The sequence below is a fragment of the Trichomycterus rosablanca genome, chromosome 3 (genome assembly GCF_030014385.1).
Source record: "Trichomycterus rosablanca isolate fTriRos1 chromosome 3, fTriRos1.hap1, whole genome shotgun sequence".
In the NCBI taxonomy this organism is placed as follows: domain Eukaryota; kingdom Metazoa; phylum Chordata; class Actinopteri; order Siluriformes; family Trichomycteridae; genus Trichomycterus; species Trichomycterus rosablanca.
In genome coordinates, this window is record NC_085990.1 from 3,814,955 (window position 1) to 3,831,069 (window position 16,115).

Sequence of the window (16,115 nt, forward strand, 5' to 3'; positions counted from 1 at the left end):
TTTTAGTGTAGTCAATTTATCTTCCGCTGCTGGGGATCCCTGATTGCAGTCGAGGTGGGTATAATGCCGCTCACGTCTCCTCCGACCCGCACACAGCCCTTAGCGGAATCCTTTTTCACCCATGCACTCTGCACAGGCGCCTCTCTATCTGCTAATCAGGGTCCTTACACAGCGTTTGAAGACCCCACCCACATAGTCCGGTTATCCCGCCCTAGCAGAAACGTGTCTGCTGCAGGCACTGCCAATTATGATCTACTCTATGTTTTTGTGATATGGAAAGTGTTTAATAGCAATAATGATTCAATTTATCCTTTCCCAGTAGTGTTTACACCACGGCTGAAATGAAGGCACATTAGCAGGCATACATTTATGCAAACTTTAAACTGAAACATGGCAAGATGGCACGAAATTACCTGAGTAAACTGCATTTGGTAACATGAGGTAACATTCACCACAGTGAGGATGTTAAACAGAGAATACAGATTGCAGCTATATTTTGAAGGGCACATTTATTATAGGCTATTGTTGGAGGTCTTTGTTTAAAAATCATATAAAACACATTTTGTTTACATTTCATATGGATGGATAAAATACTTCACTGAGTTCGATACAGAAATTAATCTGAAAAACATGTAAAATAACACGTCTGTGTATAAAGGTGTTCTCCATACTTGACCAAATTACTAAACCATCACACGTTTCCCCACGATTGAATAGAAAAGTGTATAAAATCCATGCCTATTGAGTGAACCGTGGAGGGTGCAGCAGTGACACTCAGCACTGAGTGGAGACCCTGAGTGTTTCAGAGGTAAATCAGTACACATACGCAGACACACGCACGTGCACACACACACATTCACTCATTCTCAAGGTAGACATCGTTTAACCGTTGAGTTTCTCTGATTCTTCCGCTGAATTCACAGCTGTCAGCTCATCGCCGGTCTCCTCTTCTCCTGGCAACTGGGGTGAAAATGACAAAAATCTGGTCAATAAAAGGTACCTGTATATCAAAGTCATTGAATTTATTTACTAGTAACTTAAAATTGATTGATTGTTGCTGTGTATCTGAAATGTAAACCTATTGTAATTGGACATAGACTGCTGCATTATTTAAACACAGTATGATATTTATTTAGGTATTTTTTGTCTTTGCTAAAACATTATAGTGTAATTCATGAGCAGTTTCCAAAAAAATAAACCTAAGAACTTGTGAAAGTCAACTGTTCCAGGTACTTCACAAGTCTAAGTTTGCATGTTGTTTGTAGGAACAATGCCCTAAATAAAACACATTGCTCAAAGTATTCACAATCCCCCCCAAAACACAATTGCTCCTTTCCCAAAGAGTAGGGATACTGCACATATGACATTATTTGTTTGTTTATTAGGATTTTAACGTCATGTTTTACACTTTGGTTACATTCATGACAGGAACGGTAGTTATTCATTACAGAATAAGGTTCATCAGTTCACAAGGTCATAATGTATACAGTCTTGGACAATTTAATGTCTCCAATTAACCTCACTTGCATGTCTTTGGACTGTGGGAGGAAACCCACGTGGACAACATGCAAACTCCACACAGAAAGGACCCGGACCGCCCCACCTAGGGATCGAACCCAGGACCTTCTTGCTGTGAGGCGACAGTGCTACCCACCGAGCCACCGTGCCGCCCCATATGACATTATAAGTTCAGTGCTTAATAGAATGGAACGTCTTTATTTGTCATATATACATATACAGGTGTACAGTACAATGAAATTCTTTCTTCACGTATCCCAGCTTGTTTGGAATCTGGGGTCAGAGCGCAGGGTCACTCTCATTAGGTGAACTCAAGGGTTTGACAACAAACAACCTGCAGTACTACTCTTTATAACTTGTTTAATTAGAAAACCAGGTTATAGCTCAGTGGTTAAAGTACTGTACTAATAGTCAGAAGGTTGCTGATTTAAACCACATCTCCACCAGGTTACCACTGTTGGACCCCTGAGCAAGGCCAATAATCCTCAATTGCTTGGATTGTATGTATATTGTTACAATTGTAAATTGCTTTGGATAAAAGCATCTGCTAAATGTATGCATTTGTTTATTTATTAGGATTTTAACGTCATGTTTTACACTTTGGTTACATTCACGACAGGACATGTAGTTACTGGTTACACAGAATTCATCAGTTCAAGTTTTTAATGTCAGACACATGTCATGGGCAATTTAGTGTCTCCAATTGACCTCACTTGCATGTCTTTGGACTGTGGGAGGAAACTGGAGCTCCCGGAAGAAACCCACGGAGAACATGCAAACTCCACACAGAAAGGACCCAGACCGCTCGACTTGGGAATTGAACCCAGGACCTACTTGCTGTGAGACAACAGTGCTACCCATCGAGCCACTGTGCCACCTGCTAAATACTGTAAATGTAAAAAATCCATACCCTTGCTAATACCCATCCAGATATTCTTCAATTTATCTGATAGAATTTTCTGTTGGTGAAAATACACAAACTTTTGTTTGATGAAAAATTGCACTGCTTTTCAACACCAAAACCTCATCCCAGCTGTAAAGCATGGTGAAGGAAACATCATGAGAATGTCTCACTGACATGACAGTGTAAGGGATTTTGTAAATAAGAGATAAGGTCCACCCCTAACCTAACTGAGATTCTATGGCATGATGCTAAGAGAACAGAAGTTCCTAAGACTCTCTTGTGCAGCATCTGTTGAACATTAAATGTTATTGCTATCACCGTTTTATCATGAACTGTGAATAATTAATGAATTAAATGTATTAAATGGTTCCTGCTCCATATTAGATATATTTACCTCCCAGTAGATTCCATCCTCAAAGCACTGAGTGTCCGGTGGGGCTCCAAAAATGGGCAGCTTAAGAATGAACCCTGGAACATACACAGCATGGGATGAGTCTCACTCGCACAAAATACTCATCTGCAATGCTGCTTAATTTCAATTCTTATTTCCAATAATTAATTTTTTTAAAACTATTTTTAACTTAATTCTGAATATATTCCTTTTTTTATTGTTACTCCTCTGCTGCTTACACTAGCCCCGCCCTGACTGAGGAGAGTGGCAGACTATCGCAGAAACCCCATCTCTGTCTCCTCCATGAATCATACCCCCATTGGTGCCTCAACCAGCCAGCAGAGGTCAAATTAACAGCAGCAATTAAGAACCCCATTGACCTTCCCTCCTCAGGCACCAATTGCACTCACCTAGATTCAAACTCAAGAGCTCGAGATCTCAGTGGTTGTGGGCTGGTGCATTAGACCACTGTACTGTGCCCCCTAAGCATCAGTCACTGATGGTCTATTTTCATCCACTAATAGGTTCAGGCTAGGAAGTTATGAGGTAACATGAGACCTGTAAATGCATTTGAGAGAACGCTTCAATGGCATTGATTCTTTCCAGTACATACCAACAATGAGTCCACCAAACAGAGCCATGCCTAGTGTGACAGCTAAAGAGATGGCCTGCATCAAACCCTGACCAGATGCTCCTGTTTCCTGGAAATCGGGGAACACATCCTTCATTCTACAGTAAACAAGAAAAGAGAAGCAAAAACAAAAGCTAGTCACATACAAATGTATCCTAACATCTGAACTCATATACATTTACACATTAACAACATTAAACACAATTTAAATTGCTTTCTTTATGAAACAATAAACTTTGAAATCTATCACACTAGAAGCTGAGAAGCATGACTATCTTAAAATATGATGCAAAATGACCCTTACCCTTTGCCATACGCAGAAGTTGTTGCTGCAGCAGCAGTGACGGCTCCGACGATGGCGCCCAGGATGCCAGGCATGCCATGTAGGTTATGAACACCACACGTATCTTGGATCTTTAATTTTGACTCTAAAACAGGCTGCCAAAGACAACAGAGAGTGTTGGAGAGCTGCAAGACTAAGAGCTACTCTTAATGGCCAAAAGTAAATGGACACTTTTTTATTAGGTTGTGAAATGCTTGACCATGATAGCCCATTCCAAAACCATTGGCATTAATATGGAGTCAGTGATTTGTCTAAAACACCTAAACTCAATAATTAAAAGATGTATCTACAGTATGTACCTTTGGCCATATAGTGTATGTTTGTTTACAAGTCCAGGGTCCTTTCTGTGTGGAGTTTGCATGTTCTCCCAGTGTCTGTATGGGTTTCCTCCGGGAGCTCCGGTTTCCTCCCACAGTCCAAAAACATGCAGACAGGTTATTTGGAGACACTGAATTGCCCTATAGGTGAATGTGTGTATATGTGTGTGTATGTGTGTCTGCTCTGTGATGGACTGGCACCCTGTCCAGGGTGTTACTGTGTGCCTTGCGCCCATTGAGCTGGGATAGGCTCCAGCACCCCCCGATTGGATAAGCGGTTAAGAAAGTGAGTGAGTGAGTGTGAGTGAGGTATCTCAAATAGGACATGCAATATTACCGCTTATCCTGCTAATATTAATAGACTAGCAACATACAGCAGTTCATTAGTTCATTGTTTAGTCTTTTACTTGGTTTATGTATGTACTGCATATGTAGTAAATAATGAATAAATTTTTATGACTATGTATGTGTTCTATGACTGCAAACACAGTTAGTATAAAGATTACAGTAAACACAGATCTGCTAACTTTATATATAAAAAAATACCTATCAATTTGCATTGCAGTAGCTTGTAGCCTATTTGCATGTGGATCTGGGGAACGTTTTTTTTCTATTGTATTTATGCATTTTCTCCTGATTTAGTGTAGTTAATTTGTCTTCCACTGCTGGTGGATCCCTGTTTGCAGTCAAGGTGGGTATACTGCTGCTCAAGCCTCCTCCGACCTGCGCGCAGCCCTTAGTGGAACCCTTTTTTACCCATGCACTCTGCACAGGCGCCTCTCTATCTGCCAATCAGGGTCCTTACACAGTGTTTGAAGACCCCACCCACATAGTCCGGTCATCCCGCCCTAGCAGAAACGTGTCCCCTGCAGGCACTGCCAATTATGCTCGCTAGATGGCACCCAGTCGACCGGTGCCAACGCCGAGTTTCGAACCTCGGCGCTGATGTGCTAGTGGATTATCCTGCTGTGCCACCTGGGCGCCAGATCTGAGGAACATTTAAGCACTACCAAAATCATGAGTTTTGGAGCTTTGGAAAGTGCTAGGCAGGCTTAGGCATACAGCCAAAGTGGGGGCCAAATGTCTGATGAAATTGACTTTTTGTACAAACAAACTTTTTGTACAAACAAATTATCAATTGGTCATTTTTACAAACATGTTTACTTGCTTTCTATAGTGCTGTAGTGCAAATACTAAGAAATTCTGAAAAATTTGATTTGAATTTTCACTCATTTATTATGCAGATTATATGATTTATCATGTAAATTATTGCATTTAATTAAATAAAAATGCAAGACAGAGGCATTTTCACTAGGGGTCTCAGACTTTAGGTACCCGCTGCATGTATGTGAACACATTTACACTGCACTCACTAACTAATAATACAGTTAGAAACATGTTGTGTGAGTGCACTTACAGTGAGGTACTTATACCCCAGCACTGAGATTGTTCCAGCAAGAAATCCCACGATCATGGAGCCATACGGGGTCAGCATCATCTCACCAGCAGTTCCCACAGCGACACCGCCCGCCAGCGCGGCATTCTGAATGTGCACCTAAAAGATCCACAAGATAACATCGGTATATAGGGTTTATCGAAACTGCTGCCTGTCTGCTGGTTGCTGGTATGTGTTTAGGCTGCTGAAGTTTTCAGATGCCTTTTTAAAATAGTTCCTCTTCAGATATCAATCAACAGGACAGCGTCTCAGGTACACCTCGAGGCATGATGTGTTCTGATTAAACCTGCCAGTCACAAAGCTCAGGGGACAAAGAGTGCACCAATTACATTTACAGTAAATATATGTACTGTATAAACGGTGTAAGTCTGTAAAACTAACCAAGAAATGCAGATTCTGGAACTAGTGAGGCCACAGAGGGCTGTGGAGTTTGGGAAATGACCCTTTCTATGCACCTATGAAGCATTGGCAACCATGTGCAGTGACCCACTGACAGGTCTTAAAAGTAAGGATAGTAAGGATGTTCCAGAATTAACCTTTTTTATTATTAGATGTTCCAACTAACCATTTAACCAGTGCAGTCACTTGAGCTGATCTAAAACAATTCGACCAGTATAGGAATGCTCACCATGTCGAGTTTTCCTTCATGGTTGACCAAAGAAGAGAAGGCGTATGTGGCGAGTGTGCAGGATGCCAGAGAGTAGTATGTGTTGAGGGCAGTGCGTTGGTGGTCATCTCCATGAGCAGTGATGGCCGAGTTGAAGCTGGGCCAGAACATCCACAGGTAGATTGTACCTAAAAAAGACAGAATCAGAAAAACGAGTCTGAGATATGCAGACAAAAAATCCTTTTTATGGTACCTTGTCATCTTCAAATTATTTTTTTCATATTTTAATGAACAGATTAGTGATTAAGGGCAGTTTTAGTTTTAGGCCTAACCATCTAGCTGATGGGCAGCACAGTGGCGTAGCAGGTAGTGTTTGAGCTGAAGTTAGGTTCAAATACCTAAAATAGCTCACAAACTAAATGTATTTCAATTTTTATCCTCCATATAGTGTATATAGTTTTTAAGAAATTATATGCTGCACTTAGTGTTGATGGTTGAGCTTCAGGGCAGGGGTGTTGACTAGGTTTTGGGCTCCATGAACATATATCACACTGGGCCCCACCACCCCAGGCCACGCCAACTCTGCAATTCTCTGCAACACAATTCTCTGCATTTAACATTCTGCATACAGCGGAATTCACGACTGATGCAACACTTATAACCTCTCTGAAAAAACTGCTGAAGGCCAAATTTCAGTTTAAATGTCATTTTAGTGGTAAAATTCTTAAATAGAAAACTTTCTTCTCTTTCTTTTCTATGTTTTTGGTAGCCATATTTTTCTTTTAATGAGAGATATGAGGGCAGACTGAACAATTTTATCTAAAATAGGGGGGGGGGGGGGGGGGGGGGGATGTTTACATTTTGCTGAACAATACATGTGTGCATTTTTCCCTTTTTCTTCCAACCTGGTTGTTTCCCTGAACCTGGCAGAGGAGGGCTGTTCCAAACCCATCATGACAAATGTGCAGTGACCAACTGCACGAGGCGGGTTTCTACAGGGATCAGTATCACGTACAGAGAGCCACGCACTGCTCTTCATTGTCCCCTGTCTCTGTGCAGGCACCATCAACCAGCCAGCAAAGGTTGCAATTGCAGAAGTGATAAGAAATCCTAACGGCCCTCCCACACTGCAGACGTTAGCCAATCATGTCTGAATGTAGGCGGACGAAAAGCTAGTTTGTTTGTTTGTTTATTACTATTTTAACGTCATGTTTTACACTTTGGTTACATTCATGACAGAAATGGTAGTTAGTCATTACACAAGATTCATCAGTTCACAAGGTTAAACACAGTCATGGACAATTTAGCATCTCCAATTCACCTCACTTGCATGTTTTTGGACTGTGGGGGAAACCGGAGCTCCCGGAGTAAACCCACACGGACTCTGAGAGAACATGCAAACTCCACACAGAAAGGCACCGGACCTCCCCACCTGGGGGTCGAACCCAGGACCTTTTTGCTGTGAGGCGACAGTGCTACCCACTTAGCCACCGTGCCACCCCGAATAGCTAGTATTCAAATTCAGAATAAGTTTTAAATACAATATTTTATTATTGATAAAAAAATATAACATTAATATTGTAATTGCTTTGTTAGGCCCCCCTGTTAGTTACAGGGCCTTACAATCATTATAATCCAACCCCTCATCCCCCAAGTGCTGACATTTTTCCAAGTAAACAACTGTAGGTGGACTAACTGGAGTATTAAAGTCTCATCTAGCATGTATAGGCATGACCAGTACGAATTTGATGCATATATTTAGCCGAGTGCATTCCCTGCCGCACATGGTTTATATTTGTCAACAACTGAAATAATTCTTTTGGCAAATCTGCATGAAACTAACCGATCATGGCAAAGAGGTCAGAATGGTACACAGAGCCGTTCTTGTGCTTGCTCTTGTCCAGGTTGGGCCTGTACAGCACACGTGTCACCATCAGTCCAAAGTACGCTCCGAATGTATGGATGGTCATCGATCCCCCGGCATCTTTTGCCTACAGAAATAATCACATACACATTTACATTTTCAGCATTTAGCAGACGTTTTTATCCAAAGCGACTTACAGTACAGTGACAGTATACAGTCTAAGCAATTGAGGGTTCAGGGCCTTGCTCAAGAGCCCAACAGCGGCATCCTGGCAGTGGTGGGGCTTGAACCAGCAGCCTTTTGATTACTAGTGCAGTACCTTATCCACTAGGCTACAACTGCCCTCATACACAAATAATAAATATAGATAATTTACTTACATTTGCTTTTTTCATTAAGGACCATCTACACTAATAGTTATCTCACACGCTTTGCATTTAAACCGCTGGGAAATCTTTTCATACCGATCCGAATGCCTTCATTTATGTAAACACCCGAAATGCCCCCAAACACCACCCAGCTATAGGTAATCATGCACATTAGCCAACCTATAGCACTGAAAAACAGCTGCAATTCCTCGATTCTGTTAGATTTTGTGGGCTGATTGTTTACTATTAGGGATGTAACGATGCACCACAATGCAGTTAAAAATCATTGGTGCACATGTGCCACGATTTTAATCGGTAAATTCATGTAAAATGAATCGATATTCACTTTAAACAGCAGAGGGCACTGGTGCTATTCACCTTGCCTGGTTGACATCACTACACAGAGTTGTACGGGATTTTCCAGCCAAATTTATTAATGTGGGATTTGTTTTAAAATTTGTGCAGCTGTTTTGCATAGTTTGTACCTACCTCAGAAATAAAAGGACATTCATTATTTAGATAAATAAAATATTTTATTTTTTAGAGAAATAATAAAAAACTATCATAATTTGTCTTTAATTTAATTTTGTTTAAAGAATCGGGAAAAAAATCATATTGTGAACCCAGTATCGTGAATCGCATTGCATTATCGGTAGAGCGTATCGTTACATCCCTATTTACTATTATATAAGTTATTATTAATTAGTTATTATTAAAATCCTAACATGCTCAGTCCCAGTAAACCTCAATTTCAGATCAAAATGACAGGACTCCACTGAAAGCTTAATTATTAGATGGTATGAGATTCGGTCACAAATTCTGCTCAACCTGCAATTTAAGGCTCAGACTGTAGAACATAAACGGTAAGATCACTTCTTGTTGAGTGTACATGCACTAGGTCTTTTTGCTCTGTCAAAAGGAAACCAATTCACAGACGACTGATAGAAATAAAAATTGACTCACAGCCAAAAGAGTGAGGAGAATAAACTCGTTCACAGCAAACAGCGTGACCTCAAAGATGGCCATGACCAGCATCTGGAATGGGCTTGTCTTGCCCAGTACGGCTCCAAATGAGATCAGCACTGAGCCGGTGCAGAAGTCTGCATTGATCATGCTGCAGGAAAAAAATGATCCAGTCACTCATTTTATTTATTATATGCATGGGAAAGATGTACAACTAGTCTTTGCCTCTTACCTCTCCACTCCAACGTGGATCTTGCCATGATGTAAGCCATGGAAGAAGCCCTGCATGAGCGTGGCCCACTGCAAAGAAAAAGCAGCAATGAGGAAGTTAAACCCAACACTGCTGAAGCCATAACGCTGCAGGAACGTCATGAGGAACCCGAAGCCGATGAAGATCATCACATGGACATCTTGGAAACCTGGAAAAAAAACCCACACACACAAATTAAATTTTGTAGATATTGTTTTTGGTGTATAATACAATGTATTATAAAGGTCATGATAATCACACATGACCAATTTACTGTGAAAAACCTGCTGGAGGTGGAATGTAAAACCTTCATAAACATGAGTTTCAACAACATACTGTATGAGCAACTCTTAGTTTACACAATCCTCAGGTTTCACAGATAATTAATCAACAAGGGTGCCTAGGATATCCTGTTGCATGTAGTTCGGCACATGTGGGCATCAATACTGGTACAACCATTCCAGTCAGGATTTAAGCCTCATTTGCATTACATTAGTGTCACAATCACACTTTGTACTTTTGCTCCGCTTCTATTCTCGGACCCTGGCAGCAAATAAGTTAGCAACTAGGGCAAACTGTCCCACCTACTCCTCTTCCACAGAGTTCCACATACCAGGAGGATGTTAAAATGCATGTGCTGAACATATTGTGATGGTTAATTCAACACATTAGCACAAATAGCAAGTTATATTTTTATTCTCTGACACTTTAGGACAGGGTAATTTACTATATAGATTTTATTTTAAATAGACAGGTACCAATAGAGGGCGGCACAGTGGCTTAGTGGGTAGTACTGTCACCTCAAAGCAAGAAGGTCCTGGGTTCGATCCCCAGCCGGGCGGTCCGGGTCCTTTCTGTGTGGAGTTTGCATGTTCTCCCTGTGTGGGTTTCCTCCGGGAGCTCCGGTTTCCTCCCACAGTCCAAAAACATGCAGTCAGGTTAATTAGAGACACTGAATTGGGTGTGTGTATGTGTGTCTGTCCTGCAATGGACTGGCATCACATCCAGGCTGTTACTGTGTGCCTTGCGTCCATTGAAAAGCTGGGATAGCCCGCCCGCGACCCTAATTGGATAAGCGAATAAGAAATAGCCAGTGATAGCTCAGTGGTTAAGGTACTGGACTAGTAAACAGAAGGTTGCCGGTTCAAGCCCCGCCACCACCAAGTTGCCACTGTTGGGTCCCTGAGCAAGGCCCTTAACCCTCAATTGCTCATTGTGTAAGTCGCTTTGGATAAAAGCGTCTGCTAAATGCTGAAAATGTAAATGAAAATGTAAAATGAATGAATGAATGAAAGGTACCAGTACACATGAGCAGTGACTGTCCACATTTCAGTGACTTTGGCTCCAAAACTAAATGTTCTATTTACTGTGTGCTTATGCATTTTAATTTATCCCTAACTAAAAAGTCATTTGTGGCCTGAAATGTATAAAGGTCCAGCTCACACTTTCCCACAACAGGCCTATAATTCCTACACAATAATGCATGTGTAGCTCCGTGTTTCAGCCATTGTTGATCAGGATGTGGCCCAGCTAGTAAAAAAGCTAAAAACCCTCAGATTTAAAGCATAAAGCCAAACATAACGGCTGAGATAAATTAGGTGGGTTCATGTGGGGATCCGTATCACGCACGGAGAGTTACACACTGATCTCCATTATCCCCTGTCTCTGTGCAGGCACCATCATCAGCCAGCAGAGGTCGTAATTGCAGCATTTATAAGGAATACATCCAACCCTTTATCCCCCAGACAAGCCAATTATTGTCTGTCTAGGGATCCGTTTCACACATTACATGATCAGAGTTACACACTGATCTCCATTATGCCCTGTCTCCCTGTGCAGGTGCCATCAATCAGCCAGCAGAGGGAGCAATCTCAGCAGCTATGAGGAATTAATCCAACCCTCCCTCCACCACACAACCAATTGTTGTCCGCCGCCTAGGTGCCAAAAATTTGACTACCAAATTCGAAATGTCAAGGTTTTTTCATTATAACTAAAAATTTCATTTATTATAGCAAAAACAAAGAAATGTAATAGGTGACAGAGCTGGAAGAAAGTGTTAAACAGCAAAGTGGGTTCTGGGAACCTGGATTGCACAGTTCAAATGTATGCAAATGAATGTTATTGTGAAATTCAGAACCTCAGTGTTCAGGTTTATGATATGTATTAATGTAATACACCAGCTTAGTTCTTTGAGGTTGCGTAATCATAATATTTACTCGATATTTAACATAGACACAAACTATCCTTGCATTTTAATCCTGTTTTGATTGCACACCCATTTATCCATGGGAATGTTATTCTTTCTGGTATGAAGCATGGTCGCCATGTATTATGACTAACGATAGGCTGGATTACGGATCTCTATCAAACAAAGCAACAACGAACACAAAGAATTAAACCTTTCGGCACTCGGCCAGACTTAAGCGAGCAATCTGAAAGATCTCATTCTTCAGCTTTTAACCTCCATCAACCCTGAGCTACAGAGTTATGCAGGTGGGTGTTTGTGTACACGGGAACCTGTGTCCTTCACGTGTGAAGGACTAGCACAGGTGAACTTCTTAAAACCCAGGGAGCTTCTAGAAATTACATTAACCTGTTCAAATAGATCTTTTTTGTGGGGCCTCATCCTATCATTCAAAATGTGAACTTTTAAGACCATAGTGGTTTGAGATTTGAGATCTAGATTTGTAAATGATGAGGTGCTGGAGATCGTGCCAACAATGTGTTGTATGACACTGGTAATTTTAGGTACTGGAATTCACTGCATTTTACCTTTAAACTATGCATACACATGCTAACAATACTAAATTTTAATTACATTCAAAAGCTATTGAGAGAAACCCAGTGTTATTTTGTGTGCTATTATTTACGATACATTTACAATCACTATGTATTAATTGTATTTTATATTACATATCGGTGACCCGTCCAGAGTCCTGCTTCGTGTCTAGGTTTTCTTGTTTTCTGGGTGCCACAGAATCAATTCTGACTATGACCAAAATGAGGCAGTTAGTAAAAATAAATGAGTTACATGTCATTTTAAATGTTGGCATGTACGTGTATGTATTCTGCACCTTCATAATTACCTGTGGGTAGTTTAATTGCTCATTAAACCTTAACATTGACTTTAAAGTGACTAATGGTTTGGTCTGGGGTTTTCACACCATTTTCTGCTTAATTAATTACAGATTGTCAAAACTGACAAACCCTTATTTCCATTTTCTTCCTAACCTACTAAAACGCACAGGCATCTCTGCATACATAAACTCATTTGCAAACTGATCAAACCCGTTTGACAAATGCAAAAAAAAAGGATTTAGTTATTAGCTATTTAGCTATTTTCTGTTTACACAAACAATGAGTTGCAATATTCAAGCAAATTAGTGTAGCTTGTAATACATAACAGTTTGAATGATAGACATTTATTTTTAAAGCAAGACAAACAGATCTACCTGGGACTTGACTCACACTCAGGCTGACTTAGTGTAAATTGCAAACTCTTAAGTAATTAAAATCCTAACAAGCTCAGTCCCAGTAAACCTTGAATTCAGATCAAAATGACAGGAGAAAATGTGTATAAGTGACTCTGCTCTGCTGAATGCTTTATAAGTAGTTTCAGTCACAAATTCTGCTCAACCTGCAGTGCAAATGACTTAGACTGTAAGAACACAAACTGTAAGATAATTTTTCTTGAGCATACATGCACTAGGTCTTATTGGTTCGTCAAAATCAAGTACATTTTTTTTTTTAGGATTAGATTAGATTTTGTCATTGTGCAGAGTAAACAAGTACAAAGCCAACTAAATGCAGTAGAATCTAACCAGAAGTGCAAGATAGAGATTATTTACATATAATACAGTTAAAGTGCAGAAGTGACCAGATAGTGAAATGAGGAGACATAAAGTTAAAGAATATTAAACAGATGATGTTGATTTTAAACAGATAATGATGATTGTACAGTGTATAGACTAATATGTAATTACAGAGTAATGGAAGGTGACTAAAGTGGCTACATGAATGGCTAATGTATGAGAATAAATAAAGATATATACATATATACAGTAGTGCAATAGTGCCATGTGCACATTTGCAAAATACTGATGGTATATACAGGTGAGATGATACCTTTGTAAAAAGTACAGAGTTTAATGTGTTACAAAGTGCAGTGATACTTTAAAAGGAAACTAATTAAAAGGGATTAAAAATAAAAAAAAACAGATGTACCTGGGGACCTCATGCTCACAACAATTTATGTTATATTATATTGTTATTATTTAGGGAATCATCAAGCTCCTTATTTATAGCAGATCGTGCACAGCATGAGGGGTCATAGCCCTTAACTTACTAACAAATACTAACAAAGTGTTATTAATGACTCGTTTGTCTGACAGAGCTTAATACAATTTTTGTTGTGTTACACCCACCATAACCCACCTAGCATGAAAAGAACTACACTTATTTGCTGAATGATGCTTCTTTCGACATCAAAACAATGTCTTTGTTTTATTGTAATATATAATAATTTTACTAATTCTGGTGTATCCATGACCAAGATCTGTGCATTTGTGCCACCAAGCAATCTTATAAAATAATTAACTTAAAACATCAAATCATTTACAGCTAATGAAGTGTCATTTTTATTTCTACAAGAGTACAACTACTGTAACCTAATTTGTTTTGTGGTAAGAAACAGTGCCCAACAAAGTCCATAACAGGGCAGCACATCATTTTTTAATGTATTCTTATTATTTCTTATTGTTATTATATGTTATTATATATTACATTATACTTTCTTATTTTATATTCTTATTATTTTCTATTTTCTTTATAAAGTCTGTTGCTAGTTTTAAGATTATGCATAATTTACAATTTTAAGAAGATAAAAGTAAATGGAATGTACCCAAAATTAAAACAGTGCTTTCTGTATGTCTTGAAGCCACATAAAAACTTACTGGGATATCTGAAGTAGAAATCGTTCTCGGCGTTATTGACACTCGTCTGATTCTTGTGCCATTTGCGGGGGTCGGTGTGGTCATCATACTCCACTAGCACACCGAAGAGGATGATGAGAATGACCTCGAGCACGATGCACACCAAGGGTAGTTTCATGCGCTGGTTGGTGGAGTAACTAGCCATGGTGAAGCTTGGCGAACCCTCTCTCTCTCTGTGGAAGGGAGCAGGGATATCAGCTACAGGTCTTCACACTGTTCACAGGAGAGTGACAACACCTACTGAACTTTACCATACCTTTACCCCTCAGGCTCCTGATGCTTTGGTTAACGCCCATGTATACACACAGCTGATTGGTGGGTGTAAGCCTTTTAGATCCCGCCTGCTTTCTCCTGTAGGAGTAGTGGTAGTATGTAGTATACTCACTCACACTGGGTTCAATTATTCTTAAATGAAACTGCCAATCAGCCCCGGTTCTGGACTGCTTTGCTTGGGGGGGCAGTAAAACCTAATGAGGGGGCATGTTGATAGTCATGTTTTTGAAGCCAGAAATATATTCAAGGCTTGATTTGTGCATGAATGATGACAGCCAAGCTATTGATACTGGCTTAAAGTGATGTATGAGGTAAAGAAATAAAAATGCATGTTTTCGAACTTAAACTTAAAACCCAATGATTAAAAAATACATGTTGATTATGTAAATGGAGAAAAAAGATTATCTAATTGTATTTCATTTTAATACGCCCCCTTAATTAAATTGCCATTAGTTCATTAGCCTAACCGCTAACGGCTAATAAAATAATTTAAGCAACACCTATGTAAGAGGTTAGTAACATTAAAGCAACGAAAAACCACAGTTAAGCAAATATTACCATGTGGAAGTCAGTTTAAACTCAGAAGAGTGTTTACCAGTATACCTGCCTCTCGCTCACACTAACAGAACATATACTGCCGAACTGAACTGTTTGGGGCAGTCTGCCGATTTTTATATGACTCAAAGAGCCAATCAGGAATAAGCAAAGAAATATCTTCACACTGTAAAACAAAATGCATTTTTGTGATTGGTTCAGAAATAATTTTAAAAATAGCCGTTGCTTGCATTGTGCTTGGGGGGGCAAAGACACAATTTGGGGGGGCAATGCCCCCCTCAGCCCCCCCCTAGCGCCGGCCCTGCTGCCAATTGTCCCCAGGCAGATGAACCACACAAGAGTTTACAACACACATACATTACACAGATGATTGATATGCCTGTTTCTCTTACTTGACAGTCACCTAAACCTTTCAGCGTTAACTAGCACTAGGTGTTATGCAGGGTGCACCAGTTGGTGGGGTTGGGTGCTTTGCTGGACTCGGCTGGTTCTGAGGGTTGCCTTTTCCACTAGTCAGCCTGTCTAGATAACTTCTGTCCAGCCTGTAATATTAAGTAGAATTTTAGTATGTGAGCCTCAATGTACAACATCATATATATTTTTAATAGCAGCCAATACAAATATTGCATCCAAATATACCCAAATCCCTGAAGGCATGCAGTTTGATTGAAAAGCTTGTTAAAT

The 16,115-nt window shown here is 40.0% G+C and overlaps 1 protein-coding gene across 1 annotated transcript; it reads right to left on the minus strand.

Annotated features, from left to right (window-relative positions):
* Positions 1-523: 523 nt before the first annotated feature.
* rhbg (Rh family B glycoprotein) lies at positions 524-14,809 on the minus strand. Its single transcript, XM_062991710.1, has 10 exons — positions 14,565-14,809; positions 9,595-9,781; positions 9,363-9,513; positions 8,011-8,158; positions 6,189-6,355; positions 5,522-5,659; positions 3,749-3,882; positions 3,427-3,542; positions 2,817-2,890; positions 524-960 (listed from the first exon to the last, which is right to left on the minus strand). The coding sequence occupies exons 1-10, from the start codon at positions 14,746-14,748 to the stop codon at positions 883-885; spliced, it is 1,377 nt and encodes a 458-aa protein (XP_062847780.1). The 5' UTR covers positions 14,749-14,809; the 3' UTR covers positions 524-882.
* Between the last annotated feature and the right edge of the window lie 1,306 nt (positions 14,810-16,115).